General features: G+C 38.1%; 2 protein-coding genes across 2 annotated transcripts in view; both read right to left on the bottom strand.

Annotated features, from left to right (window-relative positions):
- The window catches only part of LOC103508067 (TLD domain-containing protein 2-like), a 59466-nt gene that overhangs the window by 33838 nt on the left and 6525 nt on the right, over nt 1–19103 (bottom strand). The gene's annotated exons all lie outside the window — the stretch shown is intronic.
- On the bottom strand, nt 290–14919 carry LOC103508068. The gene is made up of 7 exons (XM_026822782.1): nt 14286–14919; nt 13508–13622; nt 12719–13249; nt 12280–12571; nt 12050–12205; nt 11533–11574; nt 290–1816 (listed from the first exon to the last, which is right to left on the bottom strand). The coding sequence occupies exons 1-7, from the start codon at nt 14306–14308 to the stop codon at nt 564–566; spliced, it is 2412 nt and encodes an 803-aa protein (XP_026678583.1). The 5' UTR covers nt 14309–14919; the 3' UTR covers nt 290–563.

The following is a 19103-nucleotide window of genomic DNA, read 5'->3' on the forward strand; positions in this document are numbered from 1 at the left end:
CGCCTTGCGCAAGCTCTTCACTTCCTCCACCTCACGTTCGCTTTGCGCTATCAGGTCGCTTGCTTCACTACATAGCGTGCGCTGTTGACTCAGGTAGAAGGCGAGTCTCTTATTCGCCAACATTAGCTTATCTCTGACCACAATCAGGTTAGATTACATTGTATGTATGTAATAATATGTATATATTTCAAGCAAAATTTAAGAAACTAGATAATCATGTATTTGCGAGTGTAAATTGATGTTTGGGTGGGATTATAGGTAGTTGCCAAGGGTGTTTGAATGCAAAGAGTAAGACAAGACAAGTTGGAATATATATTTAACACATTGAAATTCAAATACATAATATGACAACTTGACGCCATTGGCATTGGCAATATTGTTTGTGAACCATATCGATAATTCAAATGTTTGCCTTTTGAGGCCATCTCTTACTGTTATCTCTAATAGAAGGAATCTCCTCAGACAAAGAAGAATTACTTGAGGATTTGTACCATGAAAATTAATGTATCAAGTAGTAATCAAGATTGTTTAGATTATTAAGTTTCAGGTAAATATTGTTTGTATTAAGTAATAATCAATATTGCAAATGACATAGCATCACTGTCTGTCCCTGTAGCCATGTCATTGTCCTGGATGAGTGGTTCACATGGTCCACGCCCTATTGGTTTCACATCCTCTAAAATCTCTTCCATCTGTTCATATTTCACTTTGGTCGCCACTTCTTCTACAATCTCACCTACATTAACTTTCCAAGGGTTCTGCTTAGTCTGTATCTCACTCATCATGCTTTGCATCTTGTTCAAATCCTGCACACGTCTCTTCATCAGCCGCCTCATACATTTCTTCTCGCGGCAAATATTCTTCTTGAGCCGCACCAAGTTGTACATTAGTCGCTTAATGTCAACGTCCAGGGGTTCGATGGATCTGCACAGCGCACAATAGATGTCTTGGGCGCGGCGCAGAAGGGACTCGATACATTCGGTTTCCAGTTGAAGGTTGCGCGCATAGTGTTCCTCATCGCATAGCGCCTTGCGCAAGCTCTTCACTTCCTCCACCTCACGTTCGCTTTGCGCTATCAGGTCGCTTGCTTCACTACATAGCGCGCGCTGTTGACTCAGGTAGAAGGCGAGTCTCTTATTCGCCAACATTAGCTCCGTGTAGTGTTGCCTTATGTTGTTCTCAACCACCAGGACCTCCGTCTCTGTAAACGCCATCACGTGTTGTAACGTCTTGCAGTAACGCACCTTGGCGTTCTTCTTCTCTATCGCGTCCCGGACCGTCTCCTGTAGTTCTCCCAGCATGGTCGCGTACTTGGCTTTCAGTTTGTCCAGACAGGCTTGTTGACGTACGTAGAACTCTTCCAACTGTTCACAGTTGTACATGTGTATGTCATGGATTTGCTCTTTGACTTCCTGACAGCATGTTGGGGCTGACGCTTGACTCGTTGATTCAGACTTGCATTCCCACTGGAGCGGGGCTAACGCAACCTGCGGATAAACCTTGGAGACACACTCGTTAAACAAGGTGTATTTCCTCCGAGCATTCTCCGCGAGCATTGCCGAATCACATTCGACGTCTTCGGGGATTTCCGTGTGCGGTTCATACTTGTAAGATTCCCACTCCAACTCCTCCAGATATCTATTGAGAGATTTCCCATCAAGTGGCGGCATATCCTTCAAGATGGAATTGATCATCGGACTTGGTTCGTTCTTGGCGTGCGATAACTGCCGTATGAGTTGTTTGTGTGTTTGTTTGGCGACTTGTAACTCCTGGTTGACTTGGTTTAAACGTTCGGTGTATTCTTGTATGAGTCCATCTTGTTCGGAGAAACATTAGCTCCGTGTAGTGTTGCCTTATGTTGTTCTCAACCACCAGGACCTCCGTCTCTGTAAACGCCATCACGTGTTGTAACGTCTTGCAGTAACGCACCTTGGCGTTCTTCTTCTCTATCGCGTCCCGGACCGTCTCCTGTAGTTCTCCCAGCATGGTCGCGTACTTGGCTTTCAGTTTGTCCAGACAGGCTTGTTGACGTACGTAGAACTCTTCCAACTGTTCACAGTTGTACATGTGTATGTCATGGATTTGCTCTTTGACTTCCTGACAACACGTTGGGGCTGACGCTTGACTCGTTGATTCAGACTTGCATTCCCACTGGAGCGGGGCTAACGCAACCTGCGGATAAACCTTGGAGACACACTCGTTAAACAAGGTGTATTTCCTCCGAGCATTCTCCACGAGCATTGCCGAATCACATTCGACGTCTTCGGGGATTTCCGTGTGCGGTTCATACTTGTAAGATTCCCACTCCAACTCCTCCAGATATCTATTGAGAGATTTCCCATCAAGTGGCGGCATATCCTTCAAGATGGAATTGATCATCGGACTTGGTTCGTTCTTGACGTGCGATAGTCAAACTTGATCATTCTTAACGTTGCACAATAATTCTGAGAGTGGGGTTTTTATGTCATTTACACCAGAAGGTAAAGCTGAGCATGAAACATGTCAAAACTTTGCGCAACAATGTTTCTGACATTGGATTTCAATCTTAAAAAATCAGAAAAGTGGGTCTTGCTTGATCTCATTTGAATCAGAAGGAAAAGCTGAGTAAGAAACGTTAGTAAACGTTGCACAACTTGGTATAAAAATGTCGCACTCGGTATAAAGAAGATTGACATGAAAGAAAAGCAAACATCTTATTTTTCTTTAGAAGAACTAATATAAACAGTCTCAGAATTCAAGAGATTCATTCAGATTCATAAAACTCCAGAACTACACTAGGCATAAAAGCAATAGGTCTTACATGGCAGATTGACAGACAAAATTCATACAGACTTTAAAAACTCCACAAACAATGGCAGACCAGACAAACAAAATGTTTGGGATATCCCCAAATCCATGCAAATATCAACAAATAATCTCAATGGAAAAAAACCTTGAGCTGCAATTGTCCGCAAAAAGATCCATCCAGACCTTAAGAAATCCAGAAAGTATTGATTGACAAAACAAAAATGGAATGCCCACAGTGCATCTAATGGGATGGCCCCAAATATTTGTAAGTCAACTAAATTAATTAAGAAATAAATCAATTGAAAAACGAATTTGTGTCTCTGGAAAACCATTGTCCAACAATTTAAAAGATCCATCCAGACTTTAAGAACTCCAGAATTGATTGACAAAACAAATGAAATACCAATACACGCGTGCCTCTAACTCTAATGGGATGACCACAAATTCATTTACAATGTCATCAAATTTAATTAAGAAATAATCTAAAAGAAAAACTAATTCTTGTCTCTGAAGAACCATTGTCCAACGATTTAAAAGATACATCCAGATCTCTATAGAAAAAAGCAACCTTTTCTAGTTGACACTGGGACGAATGCATGCTATAGTATGTATCCGAACCTACGCCACCGCCTAGAGGACTTCGTTTAGAAGGCTTCTCTATTGAAGGATTGTCTACCAAAGGCTTATCTGCCAAAGGCTTGTTTACCACAGGGTTGTCTACGAAAGGCTTGATTACCAAAGGCTTCTCCCAAGTGTGTTCAATGAGACTTTTAATATACGCATCATCATCATCAGCATCGTCATCCATTCTTTCCTTTGAAACGTGTACGTCTCTCTGGGATTGTCCTTCGTTTTCTGTGTTGAATTCATCTACCACGTGATGAGTAATGTACCAATGAGTACTGTACACCAAAATCATGTGTAAAGCTGTGTCCACACATAATCGACGAGATGAAGAAGTGAATCCATGTTGTCGAGGCATGTAAACATGAGGGTCAATCATCTAGCTGGACTTCCCCTAGACTGGCTAGACTTTGTATGACATCTACATCATCTCATTCTAATTAACAAAATTCAGACTATTCATGATGGACAGAAGTATGAGTCATAGACACATTAAAGAAAACTAGATCCAGCGTTAAACCATCTAATGGGATTCTCCCAGTGTGCAAATTGTGTAATGTTACATCTCATTAGACACTACTTCAATCATACCAAGTCTTATATACCACGTGATGAGTAATGTACTAACGAGTACTGTACACCAAAATCATGTGTAAAGCTGTGTCCACACATAATCGACGAGATGAAGAAGTGAATCCATGTTGTCGAGGCATGTAGAAGGCTTCATCCATCTTCTTTTTCATCGCCTTTTCCCGTGTTCAGACGGGGTCGGCATTTTTCGTCAGCCTCTAACTACATATATAGGGTCATTGCTTTGGGCTGACATTTGGTTTTGGCTACAAAGTTTACGAGTGGATGCTCTTCCCACTCAATCCTTGCTATTTCTTGAGCAAGGGAAATTCAGGCTGGTGTACCCCCTGTTTAAAGTTCAAAGTCTTCCAGCCAGACTAAGCTGGTAAGACTTTGTTTGACATCTACATCATCTCATTTTAAGTGACAAAATTTAGACTATTCATGATGGACAGAAGTATGAGTCATAGACACATTAAAGAAAACTAGATCCAGCGTTAAACCATCTAATGGGATTCTCCCAAACCTACATTGTCTGCTAAAGAAATTAGCATCTGAAAGTACTAGGAATAAGATCTAAATGGGAATACTTGGAAATGTAGAAGAACTCTCCATTCTTCATTCACTGAGCACATTGTTTGATGGACAAGAACATGACTCATGCCCACATTAGGTAGCAAAACTTGGTTCAACAATTACTGTGGGATTCCCTCAAAGCTACTTTGTCTGCTGAATTACGAGTAGCACGTGATATCTGATATAAGATTAGAAGAATTAAAAAGTTTAGAAGAATCATCTATCATAATAAGAAAAACTGTCCATCGACGTCATAATTTAAAGAATTTACATCATATTCATATCTTACATCTTTCATATCATTCATGATTCATATCAAGTCATCATACTCGTACTAACTCACATGCAATACATCACTCAGACAGACAAGCCGTGTTAACTCAATGCTATAAGTAGCTGCCGGTGTTGTTGGTGTTGAAATGATAATGTCTGAGAGTTTCCATGTGAAAAACTGGAAATATCAATTAATTTTCCTATCAATATGGAGATTTTTAATATTTCCCTAATAGAATCAAGTTGATAATGTACTACCAACAACAGATGGGAAAATGAAGAGTAAAATATAGGATTGGCAATGGATTTTAGTAGATTAGGTCGTACAAATTATCAATATTAATTCCAAAAATATTATTCATTTGTTAATGTTCCTCATTGAACTATCTAGGGACACTTAAAAATGGAACACTTGAAAATGAGTGACTCATCAGCTCATGAGTGAGTTAATTATAATTTTCAATATCATCAATGAGTTTTAGTAGATATTGATAGAATGAGAGTATATCAAGTGTATTTGATAAGTAGATAACAATTGCTAACGTCATCAAGTCATCATACTCGTACTGACTCACATGCAATACATCACTCAGACAGACAAGCCGTGTTAACTCAATGCTATAACTGCTATAAGTAGCTGCCGGTGTTGAAATGATAATGTCTGAGAGTTTCCAAGTGATAAACTGGAAATATCAATTAATTTTCCTATCAATATGGAGATTTTTAATCTTTCCCTAATAGAATCAAGTTGATAATGTACTATCAACAACAGATGGGAAAATGAAGTGTAAAATATAGGATTGGCAATGGATTTTAGTAGATTAGGTCGTACAAATTATCAATATTAATTCCAAAAATGTTATTCATTTGTTAATGTTCCCCATTGAACTATCTAGGGACACTTAAAAATGGAACACTTGAAAATGGGTGACTCATCAGCTCATGAGTGAGTTAGTTGTAATTTTCAATATCATCAATGAGTTTTAGTAGATATTGATAGAATGAGAGTATATCAAGTGTATTTGATAAGTAGATAACAATTGTTAACTCATATTGTGTGAATTCACCGAGAATCACTTATAAGGATGAGTACATCTTTCTAAAAATAGACGGAGACACTCTTTTGTAATACATATTAATATTTTTGCCACATGGGAAAATTCCAACATGGGAAATATATTTAACTGACACGAAAATTTCGAATTCTAACAGGTTCTTCTTTAATCTTGTCTGCGTTGATTTCACGTCATATATTTTCCTTTTCACGTCATATTTTCCTCTGGATTTTCTGGACTCAGGACTTCCCTGTGCCGTCCTAGGCATTCTAAACAAGGTACAGTCTATTTCTATTCAACATTGAGGTTTGATCGAATAGTTCAATTCAGAGTAGACACCAGTAATAAAAGCCACAGGCACATACCGATTAGACCAGGTCAAAATTCATATACGAGTACTACCTGACTTTTGTCAAAAGTGGACATTCACAGAGTTAGCTAGTCTTCAATCCGAAGTATTTAAAAATATATGACCAGAAATACCAGTTTCATAAGTTCCATTTCAAGAGGAATGTCAAAAGAAGTAATTCCTAGTGTGTTCAGCAAAGTACAAGAAATAAGTTCAACTCAGAGTGGTCCAGTAAGAAAACATGAGCGTGTGCTAAAAAAAAAAATCATTGAGCAGGATACAAAACCAGAACCGAAAGGACATACAAGGACAAAACATTGTCACATTGAATCTAAACAGGAACTACATGTAGTGTCCTGAGAACATCATTGATATTTCCTTGTAACCTGAGAGATAATTTATGTAAATCCGGTGTCTGTCTGTATTATCAATAACAAGTTCATCTGTAACTGTTGGACGAGGATCAAGATATTAATTAGGGCGAAATTCTCAGTGGTCTTGGAGTTTTTGGATGTGGTGGTAAAACAATTGAACGTTTTTGCAAAAGGATTTCTATTGATGGACTCTGGAATGTATATCTTTTAACAAGTTTATGAACAATCATGTGAACATAAATTGGCAAACAATAATGACTGAACGAATTTAACCCACCTACTGCTGGGTTAAAGGAACTCTTTAGTACAAATAAACAATGAACATAAATTGGCAAACAATAATGACTGAACGAATTTAACCCACCTACTGCTGGGGTTAGTCCTATTCGAGCAGTACAAATAAACATTAATCAATATTATTAGTTATTAGACATAAGACATTATATTAATGTTTGGAATTTCATATTCCATATGAACATAAGTTTGTTTCTGATCAACCAATGTGTTTCTCCAATGTACACCGCACCTAACATGTTGTTAACTTTACTCAGTACACTCTCTTCATTCTGACTCTTTAGTCCTATTCGAGCAGTACAAATAAACATTAATCAATATTATTAGTTATTAGACATAAGACATTATATTAATGCTTGATAGATATGAAATTCCATATGAACATTAGTTTGTTTCTGATCAACCAATGTGTTTCTCCAATGTACACCGCACCTAACATGTTGTTAACTTTACTCAGTACACTCTCTTCATTCTAACTCTTTAGTACAAATAAACATTCGAGCAGTACAAATAAACATTAATCAATATTATTTATTAGTTATTAGACATAAGACATTATATTAATGTTTGATAGATATGAAATTCCATATGAACATAAGTTTGTTTCTGATCAACTAATGTGTTTCTCCAATGTCCACCGCACCTAACATGTTGTTAACTTTACTCAGTACACTCTCTTCATTCTCTAATGCAGTGTGGGTGTTAGCATCCTGTTTACATCAAAATCTTTCAGTAATGATCATAAAATCATTGCTATTGATATTGATCATAACATCATTGCTATTGATATTGATCATAACATCATTGCTATTGATATTGATCATAACATCATTGCTATTGATATTGATCATAACATCATTGCTATTGATATGGGCATGTTGACTTTGACCTTATAATGTTTTGCCCAGAATCTTCCACTACTGTTTCATAGCACATCTTGTTTAATTTCGTAGATTCGTAGAAGCTTAACTCATCCTTTAGGGCGGTCTAGCCCCTACACCTAAGCCTCGGATTGTTCTTTTTGTGTATGATTAGTTTATGATTAGTCTTGTTTAGTTTATTTGTTTACTGCAATGTTCCACCAAATGCAGTCTTTCACCTGAGAATAATTCCGCCATAAACCTTCCGTCATTGTTTGTTTTTTTTTTTGTTTTTTTTTTTTTTCTTTTTGTTTTTTTTTTTTTTTTTTCTTTCAGTAATGATCATAACATCATTGCTATTGATATGAGCATGTTGACTTTGATCTCATAATGATTTGCCCAGAATCTTCCACTACTGTTTCATAGCATCTCTTGTTTAATGGCTTACCTTATTTATTAATTTTGTTTAGTTTGAGATAATGGTTAAGTACAATATCATACATATTTCTGGACATGGTCTTCGCTTGACTGGAGTTACCTTATTTTATAATTGACTAGGGTTCTTTGTGGGTTCTCTTGTTTAGTTTCATAGATTCGTAAAAGCTTAATTCATCCTTTAGGGCGGTCTAGCCCCTACACCTAAGCCTCGGATTGGGCTTTTTGCATATGATTAGTTTTTGATTAGTCTTGTTTAGTTTATTTCTTTACTGCAATGTTCCACCAAATTCAGTCTTTCACCTGAGAATAATTCCGCCATAAACCTTCCGTCATGATTTGTTTGTTTTTTTTTTTTTTTTTTTTTTTTTTTTTTTTTTTTTTTTTCAAGGGTTTTTTACAAACCAACCAAAAGTCGATCGAAGCGCAACGACACAATATAAGCTACAAAACCGTTAAGAGTGTGGACGTGCTTGAGGCAACGCGACTAACGTTGATCGACCATAGTGTGGAAGCACCTTAACAATCAAAGTGCGATTATACTTCTCACTTGTTCATCATACCTCAAAGTTATTAACAGTGACATCAACTGGTATGATAGTTACGTCAGTGGATGTTTAGTGGACACACGAGTAGTGGAATATAGTGGATGGACGGACAGACTGAGTCATTCGTTACCGCATAAGGAATTTGTGGACAAGAGTGACCAGTGATGCAAGATATAAAAATATAAAAATATAACTGATGCAAGATATAAAAATATTTGCACCAGAGTAGAGGCAAGATTTAAAAACCAGACTTCAAGAATAAAATTAGAAATGTTTGCACCGTTGCATCTCGTAAATTCAGAGGGTCAGAGGCGTGTATTTACCACTGTGAGTAATCCTACCACTTTATTGCCTCATACGTATAATGAGGCTCGCGTGTGCAAATCCCTAGCCTACGCCTCCCTCTTCCACTTTACCTGGCGCCGTCACATAAGAATCTCTCTCATAGCCTCCACTTTCAATTCGGCTGCTCACTTTCCTCGTCAGATCATCCGCCAAAACCTTTTCTAAATCTCTGACCACAATCAGGTTAGATTACATTGTATGTATGTAATAATATGTATATATTTCAAGCAAAATTTAAGAAACAGTGAAACTAGATAATCATGTATTTGTGAGTATAAATTGATGTTTGGGTGGGATTATAGGTAGTTGCCAAGGGTGTTTGAATGCAAAGAGTAAGACAAGACAAGTTGATAAATTCAAATACATAATATGATAACTTGACGCCATTGGCATTGGCAATATTGTTTGTGAACCATACCGATAATTCAAATGTTTGCCTTTTGAGGCCATCTCTTACTATTATCTCTAATAGAAGGAATCTCCTCAGACAAAGAAGAATTACTTGATACAATCAATCTGTCAAAGATTGGGCTAGATAAAACAACGCATAAAAAACTTATGACCCTTTCAAATCTTGCGTTCTTATTGGGACACCCTTCAGTTTCATTAAGGCCTCTTCAAATCTAACCAAAATCTCGACAAGCAACAAATTATTCAATCAAGACAAAGAAAATACTGTATCTTCTATGAAATCTACACCAACAAGAAGGACTATAGCAACTCTGACCTTCCAACCTCTACGATGAAATCTCTGACCACAATCAGGTTAGATTACATTGTATGTATGTAATAATATGTATATATTTCAAGCAAAATTTAAGAAACAGTGAAACTAGATAATCATGTATTTGTGAGTATAAATTGATGTTTGGGTGGGATTATAGGTAGTTGCCAAGGGTGTTTGAATGCAAAGAGTAAGACAAGACAAGTTGGAATATATATTTAACACATTGAAATTCAAATACATAATATGACAACTTGACGCCATTGGCATTGGCAATATTGTTTGTGAACCATATCGATAATTCAAATGTTTGCCTTTTGAGGCCATCTCTTACTGTTATCTCTAATAGAAGGAATCTCCTCAGACAAAGAAGAATTACTTGAGGATTTGTACCATGAAAATTAATGTATCAAGTAGTAATCAAGATTGTTTAGATTATTAAGTTTCAGGTAAATATTGTTTGTATTAAGTAATAATCAATATTGCAAATGACATAGCATCACTGTCTGTCCCTGTAGCCATGTCATTGTCCTGGATGAGTGGTTCACATGGTCCACGCCCTATTGGTTTCACATCCTCTAAAATCTCTTCCATCTGTTCATATTTCACTTTGGTCGCCACTTCTTCTACAATCTCACCTACATTAACTTTCCAAGGGTTCTGCTTAGTCTGTATCTCACTCATCATGCTTTGCATCTTGTTCAAATCCTGCACACGTCTCTTCATCAGCCGCCTCATACATTTCTTCTCGCGGCAAATATTCTTCTTGAGCCGCACCAAGTTGTACATTAGTCGCTTAATGTCAACGTCCAGGGGTTCGATGGATCTGCACAGCGCACAATAGATGTCTTGGGCGCGGCGCAGAAGGGACTCGATACATTCGGTTTCCAGTTGAAGGTTGCGCGCATAGTGTTCCTCATCGCATAGCGCCTTGCGCAAGCTCTTCACTTCCTCCACCTCACGTTCGCTTTGCGCTATCAGGTCGCTTGCTTCACTACATAGCGTGCGCTGTTGACTCAGGTAGAAGGCGAGTCTCTTATTCGCCAACATTAGCTCCGTGTAGTGTTGCCTTATGTTGTTCTCAACCACCAGGACCTCCGTCTCTGTAAACGCCATCACGTGTTGTAACGTCTTGCAGTAACGCACCTTGGCGTTCTTCTTCTCTATCGCGTCCCGGACCGTCTCCTGTAGTTCTCCCAGCATGGTCGCGTACTTGGCTTTCAGTTTGTCCAGACAGGCTTGTTGACGTACGTAGAACTCTTCCAACTGTTCACAGTTGTACATGTGTATGTCATGGATTTGCTCTTTGACTTCCTGACAGCATGTTGGGGCTGACGCTTGACTCGTTGATTCAGACTTGCATTCCCACTGGAGCGGGGCTAACGCAACCTGCGGATAAACCTTGGAGACACACTCGTTAAACAAGGTGTATTTCCTCCGAGCATTCTCCGCGAGCATTGCCGAATCACATTCGACGTCTTCGGGGATTTCCGTGTGCGGTTCATACTTGTAAGATTCCCACTCCAACTCCTCCAGATATCTATTGAGAGATTTCCCATCAAGTGGCGGCATATCCTTCAAGATGGAATTGATCATCGGACTTGGTTCGTTCTTGGCGTGCGATAACTGCCGTATGAGTTGTTTGTGTGTTTGTTTGGCGACTTGTAACTCCTGGTTGACTTGGTTTAAACGTTCGGTGTATTCTTGTATGAGTCCATCTTGTTCGGAGAGAGCTTCGTTGAGTTCGGACATGTTCAATTCTTGAAAAGAAACGATATAGGGGTGAATAAGTACATGAGTAGTAACCTAGAGAGTCTACAGACACCCTAGTCCTAAAGCAAAGCTGACGGTTGCAGTTGGTACGAACTTATATTTTCGTCCGCAAATACGATCTTGAAATTTTCTAACTTTCTACTCTCATTATAAGGGCAGACAATATCTCGGGCATCATAAATCAAAGATTTGACTTTAAAGTGTTTGCAGACTATCACAAATAAAATTGATTCGAGCTAATCCCGGTTATCTCATAGTTTTCCTTCATAATGACGACAGGGTTGTGTGTAAGTTACCCGAGGTTTATCAAAATCTGGGAACCTAAAATAGTAAAATATCAAAAACAGTGGTTGGGTAGAAGGGCTCAATTTTGAGAACCCTGCCACTTTAAACAAAGAAAAAACATCTGTTCTATGAATTCCTTGGACTATCCCTAGCCTACGCCTCCCTCTTCCACTTTACCTGGGGCCGTCACATAAGAATCTCTCTCATAGCCTCCACTTTCAATTCGGCTGCTCACTTTCCTCGTCAGATCATCCGCCAAAACCTTTTCTAGTTGACACTGGGACGAATGCATGCTATAGTATGTATCCGAACCTACGCCACCGCCTGGAGGACTTCGTTTAGAAGGCTTCTCTATTGAAGGATTGTCTACCAAAGGCTTATCTGCCAAAGGCTTGTTTACGGAGGACTTCGTTTAGAAGGCTTCTCTATAGAAGGATTGTCTACCAAAGGCTTATCTGCCAAAGGCTTGTTTACCACAGGGTTGTCTACGGAAGGCTTGATTACCAAAGGCTTCTCCCAAGTGTGTTCAATGAGACTTTTAATATACGCCTCATCATCATCGTCATCCATTCTTTCCTTTGAAACGTGTACGTCTCTCTGGGATTGTCCTTCGTTTTCTGTGTTGAATTCATCGTCACAGACCTCATCCATGATTTCCTTCCAAATGTCTTTCCCCGACTTTTCCTCGTCTGTGTCTTTGTCTTCGTCTTGTGGAGGCTTCGGCTTGTGTGCACTTCTTGCTTCTATCAAGTTGGGCCTTTTGTCACTTCCAACTGTTTTATGTTCTTCTTGTGGGGTTCTTGGTTCCATTGATTCGGGCTTTTCGTCATTTTGGATTGTTTCATGTTCTTCGTCTTGTGGAGGCTTCGGCTTGTGTGCACTTCTTGCTTCTATCAAGTCGGGCTTTTTGTCACTTCCAACTGTTTTATGTTCTTCTTGTGGGGTTCTTGGTTCCATTGATTCGGGCTTTTCGTCATTTTGGATTGTTTCATGTTCTTGTGAGGTTCTTGCTTCCATTGGTTCAGTTTTTGTGTCAAGTTCAGCTTCCTTATCTTCTGTTTTTGGTCTGTCCCGAGAGTGTCCCCATCTGTCCCTAGAGTGTTCTGTTTGAAGAGCGGCCATCATTTTCAGCAGACTGTCTGTAGAGCTTGTACCGGTTTCACTTAGGTCAGAACTGTCTTCACTTTGTAACATTTCTGTATCTCTGTCACGAGCTTCTGTGCTTTCTGTTTCTGGAGCGGTTGTTTCGTTTCCATCTCGTTCTGGAATATCAACTCCATGTTCATCTATTTGTGATGCATGTCCCAGTGGTGCATGTTCGTCTAGTCCTAGTGGTGCATCATGTAGAGCCATTTCATACTCACGTCGCGCACACACCAATTCTTCTTCTAGTAAATGCGTAGAGCTTGTACCGGTTTCACTTAGGTCAGAACTCTCTTCACTTTGTGACATTTCTGTATCTCTGTCACGAGCTTCTGTGCTTTCTGTTTCTGGAGCAGTTGTTTCGTTTCCATCTCGTTCTGGAATATCAACTCCATGTTCATCTATTTGTGATGCATGTCCCAATAGTGCATGTTCGTCTAGTCCTAGTGGTGCATCATGTAGAGCCATTTCATACTCACGTCGCGCACACACCAATTCTTCTTCTAGTAAATGGATCAGACTGGCTTTGGTGTTGCGAACTGCGCCATCGTCGGGAATTATGTCCCCGAAGAGATCGATCTGGGATTGGATGGAAGCTATTTTAGACTTGAGCGTGATTTATTATCTGGAAGAGTAAAAAAATAATTTCAAATTTGAAATTATGAACACAATTGAAGAGTTATATTTGGGGGTTCAAAAATTACTTTGCTTCTTGGTTTGGTTTACAAAAGAAGGTAAAATTCCTGCGGTATGGCCAGGAAGGATTATTTTTAACCCATGGGTACGTTTTAAGGGTTCCAAATGAAGAAAAAAGTTGGTTTTCACAAGAACTGGTTAGATGTGTTCAATAGAAGACAACCTGAAGTTTGTGTTATCCTGAAAGGTTGGTTGTGTTTAAAGTTGATTATTTTGCACACTTCACATAGTCGGGTTTAAAATTGTAGTCAAAACTGAAAATCTTACTTATCCGTCCACGTAGGATCATTGAGTTGAGAGAGGTCTTTATTTCACAAAGGATCGTCTTTATTTGAAAACGTTTCTTTATTTCAGAAATGCTGGTCTTTACTTGACGAATATTTTTTCTTTATTTTAGAAAAAAAACATCTATGTATCATATTTAGAAAAAAAACATCTATGTATCATAAGTAATGTTCATTTATTTCACCAAGAGTTTTTCTTCGTTTTCCAAAGGCAATGGTTCAACCGTTTGCCTTTAGATCAGGATAAATAACGAATAAATGATGATAATTCAGAATTAAAAAACTTAGACTTGAGCATTTGGAGACGATCCATTGCTGTTTCCTTTCGCCGGAGACTGGATTTTGTTATTTCTTCCCTGCTCACTAATAATTTTGAAAACACCAGTCACTTTGATGTGTAAATTCAAGGTTTCGGGGTTATTTGGCCAAGTTTAAGGCAGTTTCGGTAGTCGCTGTCACCCAATGTAAATCACTCGAGACTCAAGCACAAATCCTACAAGAGTCAGGTCACGCCACACGCCTTTTCAAAGAACCTTGCAACTTACAACATGAGACTGGAAACTCGGGATTTAAAGACCCAAAGGGACTTTTTAGTCTTATTGAGGCAGAGACAGGGTCAATTAAACACAGTTTAAGGGCATATATTCTACGGTCAAACTTTCTTGACATGGCGGGGCGGAGCGCTATGATTCTCTTTGAAAACAGCAGGCGGGGCTACGCGCTGCCGCGCTCCTTGATTCTCTTTGAAAACAGCAATTGAACATGGACCTGCTTGATAGGTGACTGCGTATAACTAGAGTAACCTCGCTATGTTGGATATTTTCCAATGTTTCATGGATGACTCAGTGAGGATACAATAGTTCTATGTGAAGACCCAATCCTCAGATTCTCACGGTTTTCACGCAGCTTTTCCTGAGACTAAAAAAGGATTAAAAAAAAAAAAAAACTCTTGACGTTAAGTTTTACAGATTTCATATATTTTATCTATACGCGTATTTCGAGTGTTACCCCATTCTCGAGATGATATTTATTTTTTTATTTATTATTAAATATCATCTTGAGAATGGGGTAACACCCGAAATACGCGTATAGGTACAATATATGAAATGTGTAAAACTTAAATTCAAGAGTTTTTTTTCAATAGTTTAAATTTTTACCAAGTTAGTGTAATTTTGGTCTTATTAAAACTAAAAAAGGAATTCAATTGATTTCCAAACCAACCGTCCATCTCTAAGACAAAACTTGTCTGAAGACATCAATAGTTCTTAAGATACAGAATTATGAATAAATCAATAAGCTTCCAAATAAACCGTTCAACCTAAGATAGAATTTGTCTAAAGACATCAATAAGCTCTCAAATCAACTGTTCATCATCTAGACACAATATGTCTGAAAACATTCCTAGTCCAAATAAACCACTCATCAGTTCATGAGTTCATCTTGAACACAGAATCTGAAGGAATCACGTGACAAAATGAAAGGACTGAATGCAAAGATAAGCATTCAGCAAAGTTCTATTAGTGGCACACCAGAGTAAAAACACGTACACATTCTTCCGCTCAAGGTCGCTCGAGATTCAACTTTGCCGTAGGCAAAACTTTAGCATAGGTAAAGTCTTTTTATTTTATCATTTTCTTTTCGCAATAATGTCTATACTTGTACTCTTGTACAAAAAGTACAAAAATTCGCTAGAAATATTGAACTTCACAACAAATTGAAAATTACAAAATTACAGAAAACAGCAACCGAGCCGGTAGAAATAAGGCAAAAAAATATTGTTAAAAATTAAATTATTTTATTCTTTCGTCAAATTTGCGACGTACAAAGAAGAAATCACCACACACACCTTCGCAGAAATAATCGACGGAACAATAGGTATAATTATGCAATTTAGACAAAAAGGAACGGAGAAAAAAAAAAATCGGGGAAAATTTTATGCACGGAGTGTGTATACACGTCAAAAAAAGGTAATTATGTTTCAACTGATAACAATATGATTCAAAACTAATAAAGAACTTCTCACAATTTCACGAAGCAACCGTATCGACGTATACTTTCATACTGACGAGAAATTAGCCTGGGCGAGAATTTGCCTTGTTGCTAGCATAGGTATTGCTCTATCTTGATCCTCTAATTCCTTCATCTCAGGAGAACAAGTAACAAGATCAATCCCAGATTCTTGAAAGAGTACTTACTGAGACTATTATACGAAGTACTTGGTATGTACCTCAATTCAATTCAATTTGAGTTTATCGTGTTCTTGAATTTAATATTATGTACATCTTAGTATACTGAGACAGTCTCGCTGGAGGACGTAAAACTGAGACAAAACCAGCCCTGTCAAGCCACAGACAATAACACTGGCTCTTTTGAGGGTACCTGAAGCGTGCGATAACTGCCGTATGAGTTGCTTGTGTGTTTGTTTGGCGACTTGTAACTCCTGGTTGACTTGGTTTAAACGTTCGGTGTATTCTTGTATGAGTCCATCTTGTTCGGAGATGGTATAAAAATGTCGCACTCGGTAAGTTTCCAGCCTTGCTGGAATATTACATTCAACTGAATTTGATCGACACCGACTGCGGACTCAAATAAAGTTAAGAAGATCAAAGTAGTTTGGTGGAATGAAAGAAAGTTCATTACACGAGCCTAATTAGCTTGGAAGGTAGAGCGTCTACTTGTAAGCGTTGGTCGCTAGGTTGTGAATTCGGTTCCCGCCCGGGGAGGGGGATTTTGACCTGAACAGATAAAATACGTTCTTGGAAAACCTACCTTTCTCTCGTCGATTTCAGAACGATAAGACCTCCATTGTTGCACTTCCCTCTATCAAACCTCATAAAAACAGTATGTTTGCCTCAAAAGAGGGGGAGGGGGATGGTTGAATGAAAATGCAGACATTAAATTGTCAAGATAGAGGTTGATTCAGTTGGTCACAGCGCACGTCATAAGTACGTCATTGATCAAACCTGAGCCAAATATCAATGAAGCATGTACGAAACAACTGATCCACATTCCAATTGTCTGTAAACCATTAAATCATTAGGCTTTGACAGAAGAATAGGTGGAAAATATTTCCATTGATAAATTAATATTTTTTTTTTCTCTTTGCTTTTATTTCCTCCATTATGACGTGTATCTTTTATTTTTTAGCTTTAATATCTCCATTGCGCCATTATAGCAGTTTAATGTGTATGCAATGCACAATTGCGTTTCCCTACTCAAAATCAAATAAAACTACGTACGATATACTGGTATGTCACGTACAGTATCAAGTACATACGAACATAGGTGTACCGTATAAGTTACGTACGTATGTATGGTATTTACAGTATTATTCTGTGTTTGGTTGTGCCACTGCTTGGAACATTTTATGCTCTGGGTGTTAAGGTCGTGCATTACGGGCGATTAAACACACATTCCTTCCACTGGAAACGCATAGTAATATATTAATGAATATCTATGAAAATACAAACATAGTAATTTCTAGCTATAGATATATGGAATTAAAGTACATATACTCGTATTTAGCTATGGAATCAAAATATAAAAAATACCATGTACCTCTGACAGTATGGCCCATGGCTATATGTACATGTGCCCTCTGTACAATAGGAAAATAGTTCTGTATGAAATAAATGATGGAAACCATGTTAAAATATCATATTATTCGGCAATGTTGTTCAGGTTAACATGTGAAAGATGTTCTTCAGGGTAGCATAATACATATATTCAACTCTGGCAACACATTATTGAAGACTTCGGTGACTTTGTGAAGCTTCGTGTAAGGATAGGGATGGTAGAACCCTCCACCGCGCACCGGGGCACATATGTTTTAAATTTCGCGCGAAAAAACGCGATTACAAAATACGTAAAAGAAAGGTAGGTAGGTAGGTAAAGATCTAAAGTGTATTCCAAACAAAACGGAAAATCAAGATAAACTAAAAATCGTGAGACGCTTAGACAAAACAATATGAAATGAAATGTTTCTGGCAATGGTCCATTTGGAATGTCACTTCCAATACGTTTATGTATGTTTATGTACAATTGTACATACATATGTTCTATGTACATAGATACATAATTTGTTTATGTTTTGTATTGTATCACCTATGTCTAGGTAAACTCTGCTAAACTTGGAGTGTCCCATTTACACTTCATCTTGTCTGACAGAAGTGTTAAATCATTGCAGGTCATATGCTCTCAAATTGCGTTGCATATGAGTATCATTTCGTTATGTGTACGTTTCATTGTATTCCATACTTGTGTTGCAAACGATTGAAAAACGTCACATGGGAATTGATTGCGAAAGAGGCACTTAGGTCGAGTTTTACCACCGTGGATTGTCTCAGGAGTGAGTTCAATCCGAGGTTGACCTGGCTATTAAGTATAGGGAAATCCTCGTTTCATGTCGATCCCGAGTTGGTAAATCCCTCGTGTTCAGACCAACCAACATCTTATCAAAAGAACGAACAAACAAATAAAATAATATCAAAGACCCTTGCAAAGCTACTTGTGACCATGATTTCAACTGAGACCTTTTGAAATGTACCTTGACGAGAGAAAATAGTTTTGTTAGAATAATCCAAAATTAAAAGTGGTGATACAAAATACATATTAATATTTCACACTTTGTGACACTTAAATTAACTTTTTTTTTTAATTGGTTTAAGGGCATATAATCTACGGTCAAACTTTCTTGACATGGCGGGGCGGAGCGGTATGATTCTTTGAAAACAGCAGGCGGGGCTACGCGCTACCGCGCTCCTTGATTCTCTTTGAAAACAGCAATTGAACATGGACCTGCTTGATAGGTGACTGCGTATAACAAGAGTAACCTCGCTATGTTGGATATTTTCCAATGTTTCATGGATGACTCAGTCTCAGTCAGGATACAATAGTTCTATGTGAAGACCCAACCCTCAGATTCTCACGGTTTTCACGCAGCTTTTCCTCAAACTAAAAAAAGGATTAAAAAAAAAAAAAAAAACTCTTGACTTCAAGTTTACAGATTTCATATATTTTATCTATACGCGTATTTCGAGTGTTACCCCATTCTCAAGATTGATATTTTACAGATTTCATATATTTTATCTATACGCGTATTTCGAGTG

The sequence above is a fragment of the Diaphorina citri genome, unplaced genomic scaffold (genome assembly GCF_000475195.1).
Source record: "Diaphorina citri unplaced genomic scaffold, Diaci psyllid genome assembly version 1.1 scaffold364, whole genome shotgun sequence".
Taxonomy (NCBI): domain Eukaryota; kingdom Metazoa; phylum Arthropoda; class Insecta; order Hemiptera; family Psyllidae; genus Diaphorina; species Diaphorina citri.

Bases quoted from the DNA above. Each gene is read 5' to 3' on its own strand.
- LOC103508068 (XM_026822782.1), bottom strand. From the start codon at position 14,308: ATGGATCGTCTCCAAATGCTCAA. The intron at 12,572-12,718 runs CATGAAACAATC...CAAGACGAAGAC, and splicing joins AGCCTCCACAAGACGAAGAA to AAAGACACAGACGAGGAAAA. The intron at 1,817-11,532 runs ATGGACTCATAC...TCTCCGAACAAG, and splicing joins CGAAGCTCTCTCCGAACAAG to ATGGACTCATACAAGAATAC.